At 35.6% G+C, this 20947-nt stretch overlaps 2 protein-coding genes across 5 annotated transcripts; one reads left to right on the top strand and one right to left on the bottom strand.

Annotated features, from left to right (window-relative positions):
* Positions 1–817: 817 nt before the first annotated feature.
* On the top strand, positions 818–19247 carry LOC122021573. Of its 4 annotated transcripts, XM_042579695.1 has the most exons (20): positions 818–1368; positions 1945–2232; positions 2698–2877; positions 3426–3561; positions 6245–6576; positions 8223–8352; positions 8756–8884; positions 9013–9057; positions 9570–9649; positions 10747–10843; positions 12276–12365; positions 12423–12488; positions 13019–13084; positions 13153–15483; positions 15575–15987; positions 17516–18169; positions 18283–18343; positions 18447–18543; positions 18629–18717; positions 18864–19247. In XM_042579695.1, exons 1-14 carry the CDS (start codon positions 998–1000, stop codon positions 13303–13305), a joined length of 2163 nt encoding a protein of 720 aa, XP_042435629.1. In that variant the 5' UTR covers positions 818–997; the 3' UTR covers positions 13306–15483; positions 15575–15987; positions 17516–18169; positions 18283–18343; positions 18447–18543; positions 18629–18717; positions 18864–19247. The 4 variants fall into 4 exon arrangements, with proteins under 4 accessions (XP_042435629.1, XP_042435630.1, XP_042435628.1 ...); XM_042579696.1 differs by having other exon boundaries at positions 12435–12488; positions 18629–19247; XM_042579694.1 differs by having other exon boundaries at positions 17747–18169; positions 18629–19247.
* Positions 14462–20172, bottom strand: LOC122019056 (ABC transporter B family member 10-like). Its single transcript, XM_042576564.1, has 11 exons — positions 20135–20172; positions 19744–20074; positions 19590–19644; positions 19329–19504; positions 18793–18993; positions 18433–18692; positions 18028–18341; positions 17727–17965; positions 17310–17662; positions 16595–17028; positions 14462–15993 (listed from the first exon to the last, which is right to left on the bottom strand). Exons 1-11 carry the CDS (start codon positions 20170–20172, stop codon positions 14462–14464), a joined length of 3933 nt encoding a protein of 1310 aa, XP_042432498.1.
* Positions 20173–20947: the final 775 nt, after the last annotated feature.

The following is a 20947-nucleotide window of genomic DNA, read 5'->3' as shown; positions in this document are numbered from 1 at the left end:
CTAAAAAAAATAATCCTTCACAATCCAGGATTGATTCGGTATTCTAGATTATAAGATTGTGCGATCCTACGATTTAGGATTTTGCAAACATATCTCTCAACTTTTTTTTGACATGTTAATATAAAGAAATCTTATTGTCGACGCTCTAACATTTTTGAGTAAATTTAGTATCAAGTTTCATAAAAATTTATTTATGTTTATTCAATATTAATATCAATTAAATAAATAATTTTAAATTACATTAATAAATTTGAATTTATATCTATTCATAGTTGGTTAACTTTAATGAACAAAGATGATGAATAATTTATGGACTATATTTGTTAATAAATATCATTTTAAATTTGTAAAATAAAAAATGACATAACTCTCCAATATTGTACTTTTAAGTCCTAAATTGTTTGGGTGCATTATATCCTTTATGGATTTATAACTACTATAATGCACCAATTAAGATGGAAAAAATATAAGAAATATAGTAATAAGAATAAATTATTACTATATAGTGAAAGATAATTGTATATGTGGCACCCTCTTAATAAAAAAAAATTAAAATGGGTATCATTTTGATGATTTAAAAAAAAAACATCCTTTGACTGTTTGTCTAATAAATAAATTAATTTACAATACCAAACTCACTAATCAACTAAATAAACTTAAAAATATAAATGTTAAGCAATGAAAAAACTTCGAAACTTAATAACATTTAAATAAATTAAATTTAATCAAATTCATTGGGGAAAAAAAACAACCTTATTAGATAAATTCATACAATATAAAACTTGGAAGCTGTGGACATCTTACTGTCCGCGTGACTCTTTTGAATCTCGGGTTGACGTGAACGAAGGCACGAGCCAAATCGTGTGGACGTCGATCGGATTGGGCCTTGGGGGATCAACTCCGCCCTCCTACCGCAGGTTTCCGCCTTCTTCTTCCGAATCCCACCGCGGCGAAAGCCACCACTTGCTTCCCATCTCCTTCTCCGATCTCCTTGGTCATGGCCTGCTTGAGCTCCACGGCTAGCTGCTTCGCCGGGCGCTTCAAGCGCCGCCACCTCTCCCCCACTCTGTCCTCCATTTCCTCCTTCCCTGGCGCTCGTTCTGTGACCGTCGCGGCCATTTCTCCAAAGTTAGAGCATCTGCGATGCGAACTGGATGCAGTGTCCGTGGCGACGAAAGAGTGCTCCGAGGAGGAGCCCATTTCGGAGCAGGATGTCGGCACGCCGCCTTCGAAGGAAGAGAAGAGGATCTCCGGGATCCACTTGCCCCGGCAGAAGTACATCTCCGTCAACAAGGTCGACCTCCTTGATGCTATTCTCTCCATGTTTCGGACGAAGAAGGAAATTGAGGAGTTCAAGCGCTTGGCCATGTAAGTTTTCTTGCGACAGGCATCTTGGTTTCGTTGCTACTTATGATCCTATAACAGATTATAGAAGTTTATCAATTGTATAAGTTGGCTCTAGTCATTAATTGGCTATTCAGCAGGCGGTTAATACTTAATATTACTTGCAGCACTGCCATTGGCTGAGTCTGAGATACTAGAATTGCTATGTTTGCGCATCTACTTGTTTTCTCAGTACTTGGAAGTAGATTTAGAATTTAATTGGTAATACTTATTTCAGTCTAAAGTTTATAATTTTGGAAGATCTAGTGCTGACTATGGTAGAACAAACAAGGTTAGTCCTAAAATGATCTTATAAGAACTTGTTTTATGTGCTTTACCAGTCATTTTTTCCTGCTTGATTCTCCTTTTATAAAAAGTACATAGCGTTCATACATTTCACGATGCATTTTCGTTCATAAAACTTGTAATTTAGTCTTGCAGATTAAATTTATAACTTTCAAACTTCAAGTCTTGCTTAGATTTGTCGAATTCCTTTGTTTCCTTATTAATTTTCAATATCATTGCCCATTTATATATTATCTTATTTGTTCCCATCTTCAGGTGCTTGGACTCTATCCTTCATGCTGAACATAAAGCTATGCTTGAGGAGATGAGGGCTTGTTACTCGGGTGCTTCTTCACAAGATAAGCATGCATATGAGGGCTCTTGCTCTTCAATCAAAGCAGAGGATGTATCTAGAAAGAAAAATGCTCCTTCTGAGTTTTCTGGTCATAAGGAAGCAAATGGTTCCAGAAATGACGAAGTCGACAAATGGTTATATCTTAGTGACAGTTTGGACTTATGGAAACTATTTGGACAGTCTGCTGTGGTCTCTTTCCCTGAGTCAAGGTTAGTTTTCCTTCTTCTCGAATCAAGTTCGGTTACATTGTTTTGTCTTACATCTACAATATACAATGTGATTGAAATAAGGATGCTCTCAGATTCTGGAAAGTGTGTTTTTTTAAAAAAAAAAATTTGGAAGAAGTTCGAAGTACATATTGGGAGGAGTAATTTGAAAGTCACATAAGAGGTTATAGTGCATATCCTCAATCACCCATTGCTGTTGTTTGATTAGTATACTTTCCTGTTTGATTGCACACATGACAGTTTCAACTATGCATGTTCTAGTAGAATTCTTTATAACTTATGTTTATATTGCTTAAACCATACCTGTATCTAGAGTTTCGAAGAACCAGACTTTACATTCAATATTTTCTTGAGGCAGTCACAGGAACGTATCAAAATTCTAGATGCTCATAGCTGTTTAGGTGGATCTTCTGCTCCTAATACTTTACAATTTGTTATGAAATGCAGGGCTACCATTGCAAAAAAATTTCAGCGCTCTTTTATGAAACTTCTTCGAGATGCTCAATTTGAAGAATTATCAATAGAAGATTTACTGTTGGCTGATGCATTAAACACTGACTATCTTTTGAGGCTTCCAATATTTGTTGACTGGAAGAAAACATTTGATTCAAATGCTATAATATTCAAGTGAGGTTCTTAATCGGTTAATCCTATTCTTAGCCATATAAAATTTGTCTTTACTCCTCTTTAGCGGTACATCTAAATGGTCTACAGATTGCTAATGATATGATCTTATATAGAATTCAATGGAAAATGGAGGGACAAAAGCTATCAACTAGACCAAGAATAATCATGATACATGGTGTGTTATTGTAGTCCTCTGGACCATGATAATCAAGCTATGGGTGTATCTCTAGTGTTTATATTATTTATATCCTAATAAGCAACTGTTTAGTGTATTGTTCAGACTAAATTAATTGTATTTTTAATACTACAACAGAAACAACAACCAAGCCTTATCCCACTAGATGGAGTTGGCTAAATTGTATTTTTTTTAAAAGATATCAAATTTGATATCTTTTCCATCATAGGATCTTCTTTACTATTTGTTGGATTAGTTGAAAAAATACATTGAAATTTTAGTTGGCTAGCCAAAATTATGATGCTTGGTGAGTGACATGGTGCCTTTGCATTAGTTCCATCTTTCCATTATCCTTGTGCTTCACTCTCTTTAGGCGTGGATATACAACTGAGAGGCAGCAGGGATTACTTATAGTTGAAAAATTGGATTATTTGCAATCAAAGCTCTTGGATTCAATTTTCTCTAGTCTATCAAAACCAATGAAGAAAATTGGAAGATGGATTAATGAGGTTAGTTAATTTTTGGTTCTCTATTTGTTCTTTGTTGTTCTAGTTTATTATTGATTTGACTAGTCATAATGAGTCTTTGATGTTTGCTTGGCTTTGACATTAATGCTTGCAATTCATTCAAGGACTGCTCAATCCTATATATATATTTTCAATTTCCTTTTTCAGAGAACTTTTTCCTCCCAATCTTAGTATGTGAATAATGATGATAATTATGCTCAGTCCTTTTGATCGCATGACTTTTACATAACCATTGGTAGATATCACTTTTGTGAACAAAAGTTCAATATTTATGCTCAGTCCTACAAAAAATTAAGTTGCTTTGAAAAATGTTTTTACACGTCTTAGGGTAACTTCAATTAGCTTTTTGCAAAGTTATAACCTGACTTATGACTTTCTCTGTAATATTATTATTATCTATTATATTACAAGTTGGTCGTGGAAGGTCCTTCCACAGCTACTAAAAAGCCTTTTATTTATCCAGGACTTGAGCATTTATTTTAAATTTTTACTATAAATATTCAATGAAGTTCCTCAACATCTTAAATTCTATCAAATCATGCAATAGGGATGCCATAGAAACTTGCACCTATCATTTAAATATGCAAGTTTGATGTCAATAACTTCCATTATACTGAGTCAAATAATGAAAAAGCATATATCCACTTCAGATGATGGACGTGGAAACCAGCATTTGGTGATACTGATTTCTGGAATCTAATTTTTGGAATTTGTTCTAAGATGCAATTTTAAAATACCAAAAAATACACAAATTATGTGGGAATCTGATGATATCTCAGTTGGTCTATGGTTTGATTTTTTTTTGTTTCAAAATCTATTATTTTACCTTTATTCTTTCCACTTATTGTTCTCTTTTATTTTTTCTCATCCACGCTCGCAAACTTTGACACTGTTAGTGCGAGCTTGTTATTGTGGTGGTCACTTCCGCTTGCATCTTTACCATATCTAAGTCCAACTCTACATGACATTGAGTTATTATGTTTCTTTTGGAGAACATACTTAAGCCTAGTTTTAGTTATTTTTCCTTGATCCTATTCTACATGGTAGGCTACCATCTTGAAGTGAGCAATTAAAGTGTAGTTAATAATAAAACAAGTGAAAATAAGTTAAGATAGTAGGGATATTTTGAAACAACCAAGTGTGAGGAATAAATGTATATTAACAAAATTCTGTTTGATATAAATAAAAATTTATTTATATTTTCTAAGTGGATAATCTATTTATCCTGCCTCATGCAGGTATCACGGTTTGTGTTACTCCTAATTGAATGACATAATATGAAACCATCTTAAACTAAAGTGAATGGACAATATACCCTTCCAGCTGTGGGTTTGATTTCTTCCTATTGAGGCAGAAATTCCTATTATCAGTGGTTTCACCTATTCTTCTCAGTCCACTTACACAACTTTAATTTCTAGTAAAAATGCTAAATCAGGTATAGACTAAAATTTAATTACACTGATGGCAGGTAAGCTTATGTAATGGGAATGGGGTAAGGATACTAATGAATCCTAGTACTGTAGTTGGAATTATTGTAGCGCTACATGTATTAAAGTGTTACACCAATGGTCTTGCTTACTTCCTTGCTTGGTTGGTTAATCTTATATTGAGAGTGATTTTGCCTTTGGCTTAGAAAGCCTCAAGATATTTATATAAAATTTTAAAGTTTTTTATATGTATTTATAGGTAGGTAGAAGATATGGTAGTTATCAACATTTGAAATCTTGATTGGGACATACTAGGCGTGCTGGATGCTAGTGGGTGCGTGAAACCTTTGAAAAAGGAAAGGGGAAAATTGGAGGGAAAGGGAGGATTTGCAATGTAAATTGCTGAAGCTTTGCTTCATTGACAATAGGTCATTCGTTGATCATGAAACTCGTCTCCTCTGCCAGTGACTCTTAGATGGATGAAGCAACTTCATTAGGTGTGATCTTCTTGCCTATGATGTTTTGATCCCAAAATACTTTGTGACCTCCATGGAAGCTTTGTTGACCTCTGAAACACCTTGCAACCTCTATCGAAGCTTTGCAGACCTCCAAAACACCTCACAATGTCCACCGAAGCTTCACAAACCTCTAAAACACCTCACAACCACCCAAAATACCTCACTACTTTTGTCAAAGCTTTCTTGACCTTTGAAAGACCTTGCAACCTCTGCAGAAGCTTTGCTGCATGGGATGTTATGCTTTGATACTAAACAGATGGCGTTGTCATTGACTCACATTTAGAATACTTCATCTTGATTGACCATCTTACTTCGCCTCATGGAAATTTCACTTCCTCGAGGAAGCTTTGCCAACCTTCTATGAATACTTCAGTTGCATTTAATATGATGTTCCAGTTGTTTGGGGTGGTTCCATGTGTCGGTTGGAAAAATGAGGAAGTTCTGCCCCTGTTGAGCGACATAGAAAGATATTTTAATCTATGGTAGGTACCTAGCTACTTGCTTTTGTTTTTTAAAGGAAAGATCAGAATAAAATTATAAAGTAATTTTCTACTGCAAATTTAGGAAGCTTCTGGTCTTCAGATTTGCTGAAAATATTGGTAATTGCTTTGTTTATGTTTTCTCTCCATGTTTAATTTAAATAGTCTAGTTTATTCTCATGCAAGTATTGCTCTTTGTAATTTGAAGCTTCCTGTTCATATCTTTTATAGTTTACAACAGGCTTTGAAAGATTCTCATGAGGCACAAAGTGTTCAAATATGGATGGAGAAAGTGAAGAGTTGGTTGAGGGAGAACTATGCTCTTGAAAGCACATTGTCTTTTGGAGAAAGCACATCGAGAGACCAAGCAAAAATTGACCAGATAGAAGACAGTGGTCTTCCTGTTTGGCTTGCCGCACAAAAGGCAGTCTCTCTTTACGAAGGGCTCTTATCACCCATTGGACCTCGTGGAAGACTTATAAGAAGGTTACTTGCTTGGATTGGAGTAATTTCTTCGCCCCCAGAAGTATCAATTGAGTTTGAGAATGAAGTATATCCAGATATCTATTTGAGGTTAGTGCTGGTAGATTTTCAACTCTGATGGTCCATGGCTCCATGCTAGTCTATTTTGCTGACCTGGACTTGCATGTTTGACTTTGATGGATGCAAACATAATCATATTTCCCTTAATGACTGGAGTACCTAAAGTAAGTGAAATAAAAATATATATTGTCAAAAATGATGCATTCTCTGAGTTGATACATTCTAAACAGTAAGGAATGTGATTAATATGCCTCTTTATTTCAGATACATTAATTAGACGTGCTTCTATGCTTGTGCTGATAATTCCTTCAAATTCTTGTTTCTTTATCACATAGTAAAATATTTATAATTGTAGTTTACTTCTACTACTGGTTTGAGAATGATCGAGAGTTTCATCTGTAATTATTTCTAATATAATCATTTCTCTTGAGAACATTCAAGGTCTGGAATCAATCATTTTGAAAATATTCGTGTTACTGTCAAAACACGCAATCTTCTTCTACAGTTTAGTGATTGTCATATTTGATGTATCTTCATCCTTCTCAGTTTTCTCTTTGACAATGTTATTTGCAGAATAAAGGGACTAACAAAATAGGATACAGTAAGCATGCATTATGAAACTAATAAAAAATATATTTTGAACCATTGCACATATAATTTACCAGTTATAGCAACTAAAGACAGTGAGCATTTCATAACAATTCTAAACGAAGTCAAAGAAAAAATTGGTAATAATGCAATATTTTTCTTATTTGCAATGCAGTTGTAGGTTTTTGAGTGACTTTTTTGTTAGTCAAATATAATTTTTGATGCAATCATCCGATTTAACATTTTATAGTTGTCTAAGTTTTGTTCTCATTACAATATACCATAATACCTAATGTTTTTGAGTTAGATTAATCATAAACTTGCCTGGGCACCAATTCGGTGTTTCCATTAATCCAATTAGTTTAACCTGACAAATAGAGAATACAAAAGGAAAATGTAAAAAGATTCATAAAATTAGTGGATTTGGCCAATCAATCGGGGACAGTGATTTGTCTCTCTAGACTAATTAAAATAATTTCAATAATATCTCGTATTTTAATAAGTCTGGAACTTATCTTTGAGCATGTCAAATATAAATTTTGATTTTAATAACTGATTTGAATGAATTTCCAAAATATTGTATTCACCCACTAAGATAAATTCTTAGGTCTGACTGAGTATATCTATCATTGTCTTATTCCTTATTGGTCTGACTCATTTGAATTGCTGTGTCTTTGTGCTATTGGTCAACATAAAATTTCTGTTATCGTTATGTATTACTCTTATGTATGATGCAAAAGCTTGTATGACTGTGTTTTACTAGTTTTATATTTTCCATTCAAACTAATTTCTTATTATACACGTTAACTTTTTGTTATTCATCTTGCTGCTTTTGTGTGAAGGGGAGCCTTGGCGCAACGATAAAGTTGTTGCCATGTGACCAAAAGGTCACGGGTTCGAATCCTGGAAACAGCCTCTTGCAAAAAGCAGGATAAGGCTGCGTACAATGGATCCTTCCCTAGAACCCCGCATGGCGGGAGCTTCGTGCACCGGGCTGACCTTTTTTTTTATCTTGCTGCTTTTGTGTCCTTCAGAAGTCTATACAATTAATTTATGATAACTATATATATATATATACACCTTTTCAGGCCAAACTTCCTTCCAAGGATAACTCTTAGCAATTTATGGGAACCTGCTACATGGGAATCGTGTGGTTATAATAGTTGGAAAGTTTTAAAAACTGCAGCTTACATCCTATTCTCAAAATCAACTCTTCAGGTATATATTCTATACTATTAAACCAAATGCACTTTAATTTTAAACACGTTTCTATTACATAGTTTACTTGTCTAACTTGCTTGTTTGACAAGTTGATGAATAAAACAAAAACCTGCATCATCTCGCTTATACATACTTCTCCTGCTAGCATAACCATTTGAGTAAATGCTGCTTCTAAAACTAGTATTTTCCTGCATCAATTCCCTTATTAGGATCTCTAGTTCAATAAGAAGAAAATGCTCTACTGAACCTATTAGGATCTGTAGTTAAAAAATGGCATCAGAAAAGGTTAATGTATTTTGGGTTGTGGATATGTACAGAATAGTGTTATTTTCCTAGAAAATTCTAATGCCTAGTAGACCTTTGTTTTATGTAATGTTTCAAATTTTCTAATTCTTATCAGGAACCTGCATTTCAAGAACTGGTTCTTCTTTATGCTGACAAAGGAAGTCGAAATGAAAATGAAGATCTAGCAGAAATAAATCCTGTTCAATTAAAGATATATGAGAAGATACCAATTCCTGATCTTTCGGTAAACGTGTTATGATTGGGACTTAGTGTTATACATTTTTTTTGAGGATATGCATCTTGCACATATGCTTCTATTTGCAGGTTCTATGGGAGACAGGCTTATATATAATCTAACTACTGTGACTGTAGGTTATTTTTCCCCACAAGAAGTTGTCCTTCCGTATCCTGGATACAGTATGTATACACATTTAACCACTTATTATCAAAAATTTATTCATGAATATTTACACACATAACCATGGTTGTCCTTGATGTTGAATCCTATCAGTATCATAATTACCTACTCCACAACAACTTGAAATTTTTGTATGTATTGTATTTTTTAGCTAAATGATAGAGGACAGTATTGACAATTTATTTATTAGCATTAGGACCACTGGATCAAATGATTTTATTATAACAATATATTAACATTAGTACTATATGAAATTACCAATCATATTCAAGATTAACTAGCAGCTATCAGTTGTAACAGTTAGCATTTTCCCAAAACCTCTTGTTTGAATGAATGGGTTAATCCATTTTCTTCTACTATCCATGCCAGCTTAAGATAAAGGCTCCACGCTGTATTTATTGAAGCATAATTGGCCATAAAAGGGAAATGTAACTAGATTTGTCAATATTTCTATCAATTGACATCTTTCTAACTATGTTGTATAATGAACAATATTTCATTTTCTACTCAGGTACGCTTGGATGTTGCAAGCTTAGTTGGGTTGCTGGCATACTTCATTAACTACAAATTTGAGAACATTGCCTCTTCTCCGTACGTATGTGATAGCTTTCTACCTCTGTTTACACTTGGAAAAGTAAACCTGTGTTTTAGTTTCCTTACTAGGGATATGATATTCACATGATATGGTGTTGCATCGTCAATTTGGAAACGGAATAAAAAATTTTTTAGGCCTCTAGCAGTATTGAGATGCTAGATATCATCTACCACTTCCCATTCTGGACATTTGTTAGGTTCAGAGAATTTCAGTGAGCCAATCACTGGGGTACACTTGTTTTTCAAATTGGCAAACCAATAGATATAAGTTATAACCAAACAACTAAAATTTACGTGCATCCCAAATACGAAGGATTTAGGCTATGACACTTGGGTTATAGGTGTCAACTGTCAACTTGATTTATCCCTTGCTGCTATACTCCAGAATTCTGGTTGTAGGGTGACTTTTTACAGCACCTCATTAAGGACATTGGTGAGAATTCAGCAATAAGTGGGCAAACATCTTGTGAGGGATGTATCTAACACTTGGGGTTGAATTACCAATATTAAATCTCAATCATGAGCAAGCAGAGTAGAGAATATCTGAATCTTTGGGCATTCCTATACTACAATAAATGCTAAAAGAAGAAATGGAACAATCGAAGACAGAATTAATGAATTCAAGGAAGCTTTAGTATTACCTAAATCACTTTATTCTTTTCTCCAAATCCTCTAGCGGCTTAATAGTTCCTGTTTACTTATATGATTTAATTTACATGCATGATTCTCCACTATGGCAATGTAACTTTAACAAGATATATGATGATCAGAAATCAAAATGACACTTGAGCTCACACCTTTTTTTTCTCTGTGCAATTTATGTAATAGCTAGTTTAGATTCAAAAATCTGCAATAGAAAGAAAATTTCCACTTGCGGATTATGTATTGGAACTTGTGGCACCTTGCATCTCGAAGGCTGGCAGTACTAATATAATATCCCAGATGGATGGATGAAATAATTTCAGTTAACAAACAATTGTTTAACTTAGTCTCTGCATGCTGCTGATTACTGAATGCACACTACCTTCTACACAAAGTCTACTATTATTGGTATTACCATCACTTTCATTCAGTTTTTGTTTATGTAAAAACAGGTCTGCTGTTTTCCTTGATGTCATTGCCATCACTGCACTTATAATCTATATAACTCGAGTAGTGCTAGGTTACAAACAGACCACGGACCGGTATCAGGTAAGTTCACTTCCTATATTAGATAATGCTGTAGTAAATATTATTTTAATTTACCTTTTTTGAATGTATATTTCAATCAAATATGAATTTGTGCTGTTGTGTTTTCTTTTGTGCTTTGTTCACACACACACACACACACACATAGGAGATTTTTACCTTGCACACTCATGGGCAATTGAGTGTGAGTCTAGGTGTCTGGAGGCCCGTATAGGCTCCCTGATTCACTTTCGCTGATTGGGGCCCCTGGATGGGCTTCTGGGCGCCCAGACTCACACTCAATCGTCCATGAGTGTTCAAGCTAAGGGTGTGCAGGTAAATATATCTATATATATATATATATATAACTTTTTTTTGTCAAAACTAGATAATTATTCAGTGTTACTCAGAGAAAGGTCTTTTAGCCATGCTCCCCAACTTCCGGTATCAGAATATGAAATGTAGTTGCAGTTCATCATGTACACTTGCTATTTTTATCTCTGCTCTCAACAAATATGAGACTTAAAAGAAGTATGTGACCCAAAGATCGTGTCTGAAATGGATAGAGGGAGTAGTTGAAGATTCCAAAAATGAGAAAAACAAGAAAGGATACTTTCTTCTACTTCAATTGGTTTGGAACCATGAGTTGTGCAGAATTCAACAATGGCAACCCAATGAAAGACGAATCATTCTATATCTACTTTAGCCATTATCAGCAATATCACATAGAAGGAGTTGCAAGTAACTAGTCAAAACCCCTAATTCGCAAAGATGACAATAAAGAAGTTGTAGGAAATCATCTGCATTTTGAAATAGAACATGCAGAAACATTTCTGCATTTCATCACTATATATATTTTTTTCTCTGTCTTTCTTTTGAAAGACTTGATTGTGAACTATAGTTCCAATATTAGAGTTTGGCTGGGTTTTTTATGTTTAAGAAAAGCAAACATGGATCATGGAATATTGTCCTGACTAATTTATCCCTATCTGACATTGTTCCTAGAGTCATCTTCTTGAGGGCTCTTCTGCTAGGGTGAAATTATGCTCTCTCTGCTGCTCATGTGATAAATGATTGTGTTCGACATGTTATTCAACATTTCAAAGTATACTAGATCCCCAATTCTTTGTCATGTATTCCATGTTATTCTTGGCCTCTTTTGTCCTCTCACCCTAATTTTTCTCTTTAATGTTAAATTTTTCTTATAAATTAATTTGGCAATTGGTAAGAGGTGAGATAACCTTTTGAAAATTACTAGACAATTCGGTTTTAGTATTCATTAACTCAAAAATGAGGTTGTGATTCCAATAATTTCATAATATATAATTATTACTTTTTTATATTATTTTTATAAAATACAATTTTCAAAATCAGGAAAAATCATGATTACCTTTCCTGTTTTGTTCACTTGACAAAGATATCTTCCAGAAGAACTGAATGCATATATTTGTCTCAGCTGCTGGTTAATAGAACTCTTTATGAGAAAACTTTAGCAAGTGGATTTGGTTCAGTTCACTTTCTTCTTGATGCTTCTGAACAACAACAAGTAAGGAAAAAGTTCTCGCTTGGAGTATTCTTCTCATGTCTTGCCTTTATAATTTAGTATATCATGCAGTTCAAGGAAGCAATTCTGGTTTATTCAATTCTACTCCATCCTGAAACATATCAGGTACATTGACTAAAGTAGTATTCACCAAAAATCTTGAGCTGTTACCAAGGGCTTTGCATTTCTTTTATTTTAATTTTCTTTCACTTATGTCCATTTTTTAATGGTTAAAACCTAAAAGGATAGCTGTAAAGGAAGATTAGTACCATTTCTTGATTTGTATTTAAACTATAAAAAAATGAACTACTAATCTTAATCTTCATTACTGAGGAAGTGATGCCTTAGTTCAAACATCTTTGCATTTAATATGGACTAGAAGGTGCAAAAATTGAATAGATAGCATATAATTTTTCTTATTACTAGATTCTATCCTCTGTAGTGAATGTTTAGAAACTTTGCCACTGATTTCTTCTTGGTATGAACAAAACTATAGTCAGTTGTTTATTTTATCTGTACCTATTATTTAGTTGTCTGTATCTTTTACTTATCGTTGTCTGAAAAAGTGGTGTTGACATTTTCTTAATTTAGTTCTTGAATCTTAAAAGTTTAAGGATCTTAGAAATCTCTAACTGAATTTATGATTCATGATGCAGGTATCTTGTCGTAAAAAGATTAGAGAGTCCTGTGAAAAATTTATTTATGATAGATTCAGAGAAAAGGTATAGGATAAATTATTAATATTTCTGAGATGTGCATAACTTTAAAAATATATATTTACTTTATGCAGATTGAAATGCCTATTGACAAGGCTGTGGAGACCCTGACAAGGTTGGGTCTCTTATCTGAAATTCTTGTGGAAGGGAAGATTATACTAACAGTTCTTCCCAGTTCAGATGCCTTTGAGACCCTAAGAGATCGCTGGATTGGCTTGCTAGCATAGAAGACGCGCCTATTTTTCTCAATACTACTGGAAATGGTTTTGCTGACCTTGATAGAAATACTTCCATTATTCAAGTGCTTCATTTTGGTAAAATATTTTCACATCATGGCATACACACGTTATCAGCATGATGATGCTTATATATCCAGTACAGATGGACAAAATTAGCTGCAAAGATAAATGGATCTCAATGCAAGCATTCATTTAAGATAATCAATGCATAGCCAAGATTGCATAGTTGAGTATGTATTTGAAGCTGCTTCAAAGAAAACTAGATTGACAGTCACAATGACCTTGCAAATATTAATTGTAATCTCATTACCTTGTTGTGGCCTGCTTCAAGTTTCAAATTCAAGACTATTACCAACAAGCCGAGTCCTGCCGATACGAGTCCTTACCAGATTATACTTCTTCGAACAGCCATATGGTATGCTACCAGAAATTCCCCATGTTTTGTTTACAAGCTTGAAGAGTGTAGGTATATCATATTAATTCGTCTGTGTTGTGATTAGTCCAATCGCAATCAGTTTTTCAACTACATGTTTAGAATTGATGGATTGAAGATAGTAAAATGTATAATGATCATTTTTCTCAAACTTTGCTTTAGATGTTGCAAATGGGATGGTTGAGGTTGAGTTTGTTCCTTCCTGATTTTGTAGTGGCTATAAAGATAGTATTTTCTTTCTCAGTTAACTCTTCTTAGGGATCGTTGTTCAATATGTATGGCTCCCTTGCATACATTTTCATTTTATCATCTTCTTTTCTTTTTGTTTTTTGTCAAGTCAGTGCCTTTGCAGAATGTTATTTTTTTCCCCCAGCCGTCGAGTTGTATAAAATGAATGTTTGTAACCATGCTTGATCAATGCACAACAGTTAACATTGCTACCTGGAAAGACTGAAATATAATATACTATATAAAAAAGCAACCTCTCTGGAAGGAGACAAAAAAGTCTCTACAGAACCAACATGGAAATGAGTCCAAAAAAGAGCTTGCCTTTCCTAGCTCTGAAGCTAGAAACCCATAAGGAAGACAGAGTTAAGGTTCACTAATCCCTTCTTTTCCATGTCTGATATCATTTATCAGCTAGTAATTTGCATGATATAAGGTTTTATTTTACCATCAACTTAAAACTTAATTGCTATAGAACTTCATCAATTATGTATCATGGCTCTGAAGCTGGAAAAGCTTTGAGTAAACACCATTATCATCTGCAACTAAAGTTGAATGATCCCCCATCTGAACCACTCTACCGTTTTCCATCACCACAATTGTATCTGAATTGACCACAGTAGACAACCTATGTGCAACTGTTATCCTTGTGATTCTTCTTGATGCCTCCTCATCTCTCCTCCGCTTGCTGGATCCAAGAGCCTGCATGATGATTCTCTCAGTTTCAGAATCTAGTGCACTGGTAGCTTCATCCAACAGCAAAATCACTGGCCTCTTCAGCAGTGTTCTTGCAATGGCAAGTCTCTGCTTTTGTCCACCAGAGATTTGACATCCTTTCTCCCCCACCACTGTGTCATACCCATTTGGCAAACTGCAGATGAAGTCGTGGATGTTGGCCTCCATTGCAGCCTCCACAACCTCAGTCTCTGAAGCACCTTCACTTCCATAGAAGATGTTGTCTCTGATTGACGAGCTGAAGAGAAGTGGCTCTTGTTGAACCAATCCTATTTGGCGTCTCAACCAGTGCAAGTTATACTCTTTTATGTCTTTACTGTCAACCAAAACTCTTCCTTTGAAAGGATCATAGAACCTCAAGATCAGCGCCAAAACTGAGGACTTCCCGGCTCCACTAGGCCCAACAAGTGCCACATATGCTCCAGTTTCGATACTTAAGTTGAAATTATCTAGTACCACCACTTCAGGTCTTGATGGGTATCTAAAGCTGATGCTTTCAAAGTCTATTCTGCCTGTGATTCCCTCAGAGCTTATGGTCTCTGGCACATCTGGTGGAATTTCTGTTTTCCTATCTAGGATTTCAAATGCAGGTTTGAGTATGGTAATTGCAGAAATAACTGTCGGTATCAGTGTCCATAGCTCAGTGATAGATGGAACTGTGAGTGAGAAGATTTGGTATGATCTTATTCCATCCTCAAAGCTGGATTGATGCTTATCGACCAGGATTGTGGTGTACCACAAGGCAACTGCATGAGCAATGTTCCATAAACAAAGTGAGACACCTTGAAACACTCCATACTTGATGCTCTGTACCCTGCTAAGCCTCCTTGGCTCCTCTAATGAAAATTGTGCTTTCTTAAGCAGTTGCTCTTCGTAAACAAAAGAAGCTACAGTTCTTATATGGCTCACAGATTCTGATGCAAGAGCGACAAGTTGTCGGTGAGCCATGGCAGAGTCACCAGAGAAGCCTTTGGCAGATTTGGCTTGTATCAGACCACCGATGAAGTGGCAGGGCATTAGAGCCCAGGCTACTAGCCCCATCCTCCAGTTCACTTTCATGCTCACTACTGTTGCTATTAGGATTGAGGAGATGCATTGCACAATCACAGACATTCTGTCAGATATGATGGTCTTGATCATGGAAGTGTCACTAACAATATGCATTGCAAGGAATCCTACATTGTTCTCAGGTTTCTCAAACCAAGCTACTTCATTTCGGAGTACGGCTGCAAAAATATAAAGGAACCTTGTTTGAGAAAAAGGAACTTCTGATTTAGGTGAGTCTTATTCGATTATCTTTTTCTTTTCTATTTTTGATGGAATATTGTATTTCCTTTGTGATCTAGATTATTAAAATGTAAAAAGTGCTAGAAGTTCTAAACATAATGCCACCAACTACATGTACTGTATAGGATTCATGTCATTTCTGGAAATGCATTTTAGTTTCTTAAACCTAAATTTTGAGAGGATAGGGACACGTTTACAAGTACAGATATTGTAGCACAACTAAATCAAACTGTTTGTTTTGCTTTTGGATACAGAATCTCCAAAGAGTACTCAGAAAATATAGTTCCTAAGAATTCTCAAGGAAAAGAATACCTTGTTAATTTGTTTGACTAATGCTTGGACAAAAAATACATATTTCTTATAAATACTTTTGATAGAAAATCTGTCAATCTTTGTTGTGCATTCTTTTGCAATATAGCATATAATTAAACACAGTCAGGTTCGACCATACAAGCAATATCAAATTATTTCAGTTATTTTCAAGTAGTTTATTATTATGTATCAACCAATCAAAATTTTGACTTCTAATGTGACCAAAAGAAGATCATGAATAGGACAGATGTAAAACGTTCTGATATATTCAACTAAATTTCTTACCTGAAAACAGTGCTACTCTGAGATTTCCCATTGCTTTTTCACCAACCAAACCATAGTGATAGTGTTGCAATATGTGAGTGATTAACGTGAGGAAGCCAACAACAGTGAATATAATAGAATATTTGCCTACTTGTGACTTTGCATCTTCCTTGTAGTATGCCACTCCAATTGTCATAATGTAAAACCCAAACAATGGTTTAGATATTCCAGAGAATGCTGCTCCAAATGATCCCAAAGCTACCTTTGCAAACTCAAATTTGTTCAACCCATACCATATTCTTGAGAAACTAGCAGATCTGCTTTTTGTAGTTTTCGTTCCTTTGGTTGGATTAGCATTGATTGGCTGGCTCTTTAACATCTCATTCACTTCATGCTGTTGAGAAGATGATCTGTATTGAGTGATATCTGGTTTCTCGTTAGTGTTAGTAGTTCCCCTGTTGGCAAAAAAAAGTAAATCAAAATATAAATACTACTACCACATTTTTACCAAAATCATTGAAATCACAAAGTATCAAAGAGAAGTCTTCTTATGTCAAGTTTTAAATTTCATCTTAGTCACGAGATCCTAAAAGAATGAAATCATAATAAGACTACTTGTTTCAGATTCACCATGTATATTTTGATGTTTTCCCCCATAGTTAGCTTAAAGAAAATGAAAGCAACAAGCACAATAGAGGGTTTTTTTTGTTTGTTTGGATAGACAATTTTTCCCTACCTTGAGATTGTGTCTTCTAATTCTGGCTTCATGCTATGCATAGCGAACAAGTTCCTGTAGAAATTGCTGCTTTGCAGCAGCTCGTTGTGGCTTCCACTTTGTGCTACTTTTCCATTCTCAACCACAACAATTGTATCTGAACTGGTTATTGTGGATGTTCTGTGTGCTATCTTAATCACAGTTTTTCCTTGCATGACTCTCCCCAGTGCATCTTGAACCAGCTTCTCTGATTCCGAATCAAGTGCACTTGTAGCTTCATCTAGGAGAAGAATTGGAGAGTTTTTCAGAATGGCTCTTGCTATTGCTATTCTTTGTTTCTGTCCACCTGAGAGTTGTACTCCCCTCTCTCCAACCTGAGCAAACATTTATCAGCTCTTAATCTTAAACAAGATGAAAGAAAATTAATATAACTCTCACCCAAGTTGAGTATTTTTCAGGAAGTTGGGCAATGAATGAGTCTGCATTGGCTGCTGATGCTGCTTTGATGATCTCTTCGTCAGTTGCTTCTGCATTCCCAACCCTCAAATTATCATCTATGGTGCCTGAAAATAGTGCTGGTTCTTGTGGCACTGCTGCTACATTTCTTCTGAGGAACTTGAGATCCAGCTCCTTGACATCATGGCCATGGATCAAAACCCGACCTGCAACTTTATTTCCTATCAGAAACCGCAAATGTCATAGTTCATTAATTTCAATTCATTTGTGAAAAAGAACAGACCTGCCAATGGTTCATAAAACCTTTGAACAAGAGACAGGATGGTGCTTTTCCCACACCCGCTGCTGCCTACCAATGCATACACTTTCCCTGCTGCCATGCACAGTGAGAAGTCTTTAAGGATCAGCTTATTGGGTCGCGAAGGGTAAGCAAACGACACTCGATCTAGCTCTATCACTCCAACAAATTTTTCCAATGTTACTCCTTTTTTCTCACTGCTTATTCTTGGCTTCCTTTCGATCACTTGGAATATCTCAGTTCCTGTAGCTCTCGCAGCATTAAAGATCTGGAAGTCTGGTGCAGCATGAGTTATGGATCTGTAAGTATTTCAACAAGAACAAAAAAAAGTTAAAATTAGTTTCAAAATGACTAAGATAACAATTATCAATTAATTGGTTTATCTCTTACATTGCTCCAAACAGAATGCTCATAATTGCAGCCAATGTCTCGCCTCCATTCGCTCTTCGCGCAACAACAACGACTGCTCCAATCCAAACAACCAAAGCCCATGAGCAGAAGGTGACAGTTTGAAACAATCCCAAACTCAGTCCTTTAATTCCTGCCTCCTTTTTGCTTATGATGTACTGCTGCCTGATGTTCTCAGTGAAGGATTTTATCGACGAGCTCTCTCCCACGAACGAAAAGACCGTTCCAATATGCGATAAAGTCTGTAAATTAATTTTCACATTTGAGGTGACCGTATATCGTTCTTTTCTACCCTCCAATCGTTCAAGTATTTGATGCAATTTATTTAAATTTACAAAATACCTGTTCTACTATAGATGTTGCTTCTGACAAATACATTGTTCTCAAGGATGATAAACTGTTCATCTTTTTAGTGTAAGTAGCTCCGATAGCGAGAATCATCGGCACCACCATCAACGACAGTAACGCTACTTCCCAGCAGCATGCGAGGGCGATTACAACTCCAGCGAAATAAGTGGAGAAACAGGAGATGAAATGACCCAACTGGAACAACAAATAACTACAACGTCAACTCATTCTGAATTCATCGACAACTAGAGAAAAGAATTCATTTCACCATCACAAGAATTTTCTTTGTAATTTCAAAATCATTAGCATACATCCAACTGTTAGGGATTTTAAATTTTATCGCTTAACCATTAACACTGTTAATTCAATTAACAAAACAATGACGTGATAATTATGTTAATGATAGTGGTTAAAAGAATAAAGAGTTTGATATTTTGGCAATTTGGAAACTATAATTTTCAACAAATGAAGTGGTGAAATGAAAGGTTGTCTTCCAATTATGTTATTTGAATATTTAGAAAATAATTTACCTTCTCGCCTATGGCGTCTTGTATGATGCTCATGTGGCTTGTGACACATGCTATGACCTTGGCGGTGGTGAGCTCGGTATCGAAAGCTTCGATGTCTTGGTGAAGAATCGAATCGATGAAAGCTAATCTCATCCGTGCTAATTGTCTCTCGCTTGTGTACATCCAACATGATATTTCTATAATTTTGAATAAATAATTAGTGTTTACTTTCTCGCTATAAAGATACTATATCACTTGTCATATACAATATGTTTAACGTACCAAGTAACCCTGCAGGAAGCGTAGCGATTGCCATATACCATACAAATGGAATCACCTACACAAACCAAATGAAGCAGCTGAAAAGAGTTTCCTTCAATCGAATGTGGTTAATGATATATAACAACACTCCTCGTCATATGACTAACTAAATTACCTTCTCTAGAGCTCTGACCGTGGCTTCTTGGTCACCGATGTTGCTCCCGAAAGCCTCCAACGCTTTGCCCAGCAAGAGGTACCCAATTGGTTGTGCCATGCCGTGCACCACCGAGCCCACCGTCCCTAGACCCATCAAGACCCAATCCACCGTGTCTGCGTAGCTCAGAAGCCTTCCGAACGACACCGGTTTCGACTGCACTGCCTTCTTCTCCTTCTTCTCCAATTCAACCTCATCCATCTCCTTGTGGCGGTTTCCGACAATGGCTACAACAGTAGTGATGGTGGTTAAGTGTCTGTGATCTCCGAACTTAAGAGTGAGCAATGGACGACTATAAAAAAGGAAGGAAGAATGGAATGTGCATGGAATATGCTTGTGAGATTTGGATTACCTGCATGGAATCCATCTGAGATCGTTCTCATGATTCATTGTTGTTGGCTTAACTAATTTGTTTTAATCGACTAATTAAGTATGAATTAGGGCGTCAAACAATCTTATACATGTTTATTTAGTGATTTATAACCCAATAATGTGGGGTTGGAATATTAGAATTTAGATTAGATTACGATCGTATCGCTTGTCGTCTGACTAGTGTCACAAGTGATGGAGTTGACTTCGTCTGTAGTAATAATTTTTAATATAAAATTGTGTAAATTATATATAGATATACACGTGATGAAGAGGAGCCCCACTAGAGGTGAGTCAAAACAGGGAAGACTTGTTGATGTGGAGGTCAAAGTCAAATGGTCAAAGACCTTAGGCGGATGAACGTGTGGGTCGATCAGAGCTCCCAGGTCGGCCGAGCAATAACATCGAACGGCCTTAATCTAAGAGCTATCAAAACGGGAGTTAAAGAAACAAGCAGCAACTTCCAATTCCGACCTATCGGACGCTATAGTCGATCAGACAAAAGTTACTTCCCCGACAATAGGATGGCCGAGCAGATGATAAGTCACTAGTGCCAGGCGACACGACCAAATGCAAGCGGCCCCGCCAAGCAGCGTCCGGTTGGCCAATTATATGGTCCATTTTCATATCTCTCCATATTCTTTTGGAAGTTTGCATCACTGACAACAAAACAAGTACAACAAGTAAATTGTATTTTAGAAACTTTCGGCTTGTTAGATTAGGACATATATATATATATATATATATATATATATATATATAGAGAGAGAGAGAGAGAGAGAGAGAGAGTCGTGAT

This window comes from Zingiber officinale, chromosome 9A, assembly GCF_018446385.1.
Source record: "Zingiber officinale cultivar Zhangliang chromosome 9A, Zo_v1.1, whole genome shotgun sequence".
Lineage (NCBI taxonomy): Eukaryota > Viridiplantae > Streptophyta > Magnoliopsida > Zingiberales > Zingiberaceae > Zingiber > Zingiber officinale.
This window is presented reverse-complemented; position numbering and strand designations above follow the sequence as displayed.

Bases quoted from the DNA above. Each gene is read 5' to 3' on its own strand.
- LOC122019056 (XM_042576564.1), bottom strand. From the start codon at position 20,172: ATGAATCATGAGAACGATCTCAGATGGATTCCATGCAG. The intron at 19,645-19,743 runs GTAATTTAGTTA...TGGTTTGTGTAG, and splicing joins CGGTCAGAGCTCTAGAGAAG to GTGATTCCATTTGTATGGTA. The intron at 17,663-17,726 runs GTGAGAGTTATA...ATGTTTGCTCAG, and splicing joins CTGAAAAATACTCAACTTGG to GTTGGAGAGAGGGGAGTACA.
- LOC122021573 (XM_042579694.1), top strand. From the start codon at position 998: ATGGCCTGCTTGAGCTCCACGGCTAGCTGCTTCGCCGGGCGCTTCAAG. The intron at 1,369-1,944 runs GTAAGTTTTCTT...TCCCATCTTCAG, and splicing joins GAGTTCAAGCGCTTGGCCAT to GTGCTTGGACTCTATCCTTC. The intron at 3,562-6,244 runs GTTAGTTAATTT...AGTTTACAACAG, and splicing joins TTGGAAGATGGATTAATGAG to GCTTTGAAAGATTCTCATGA.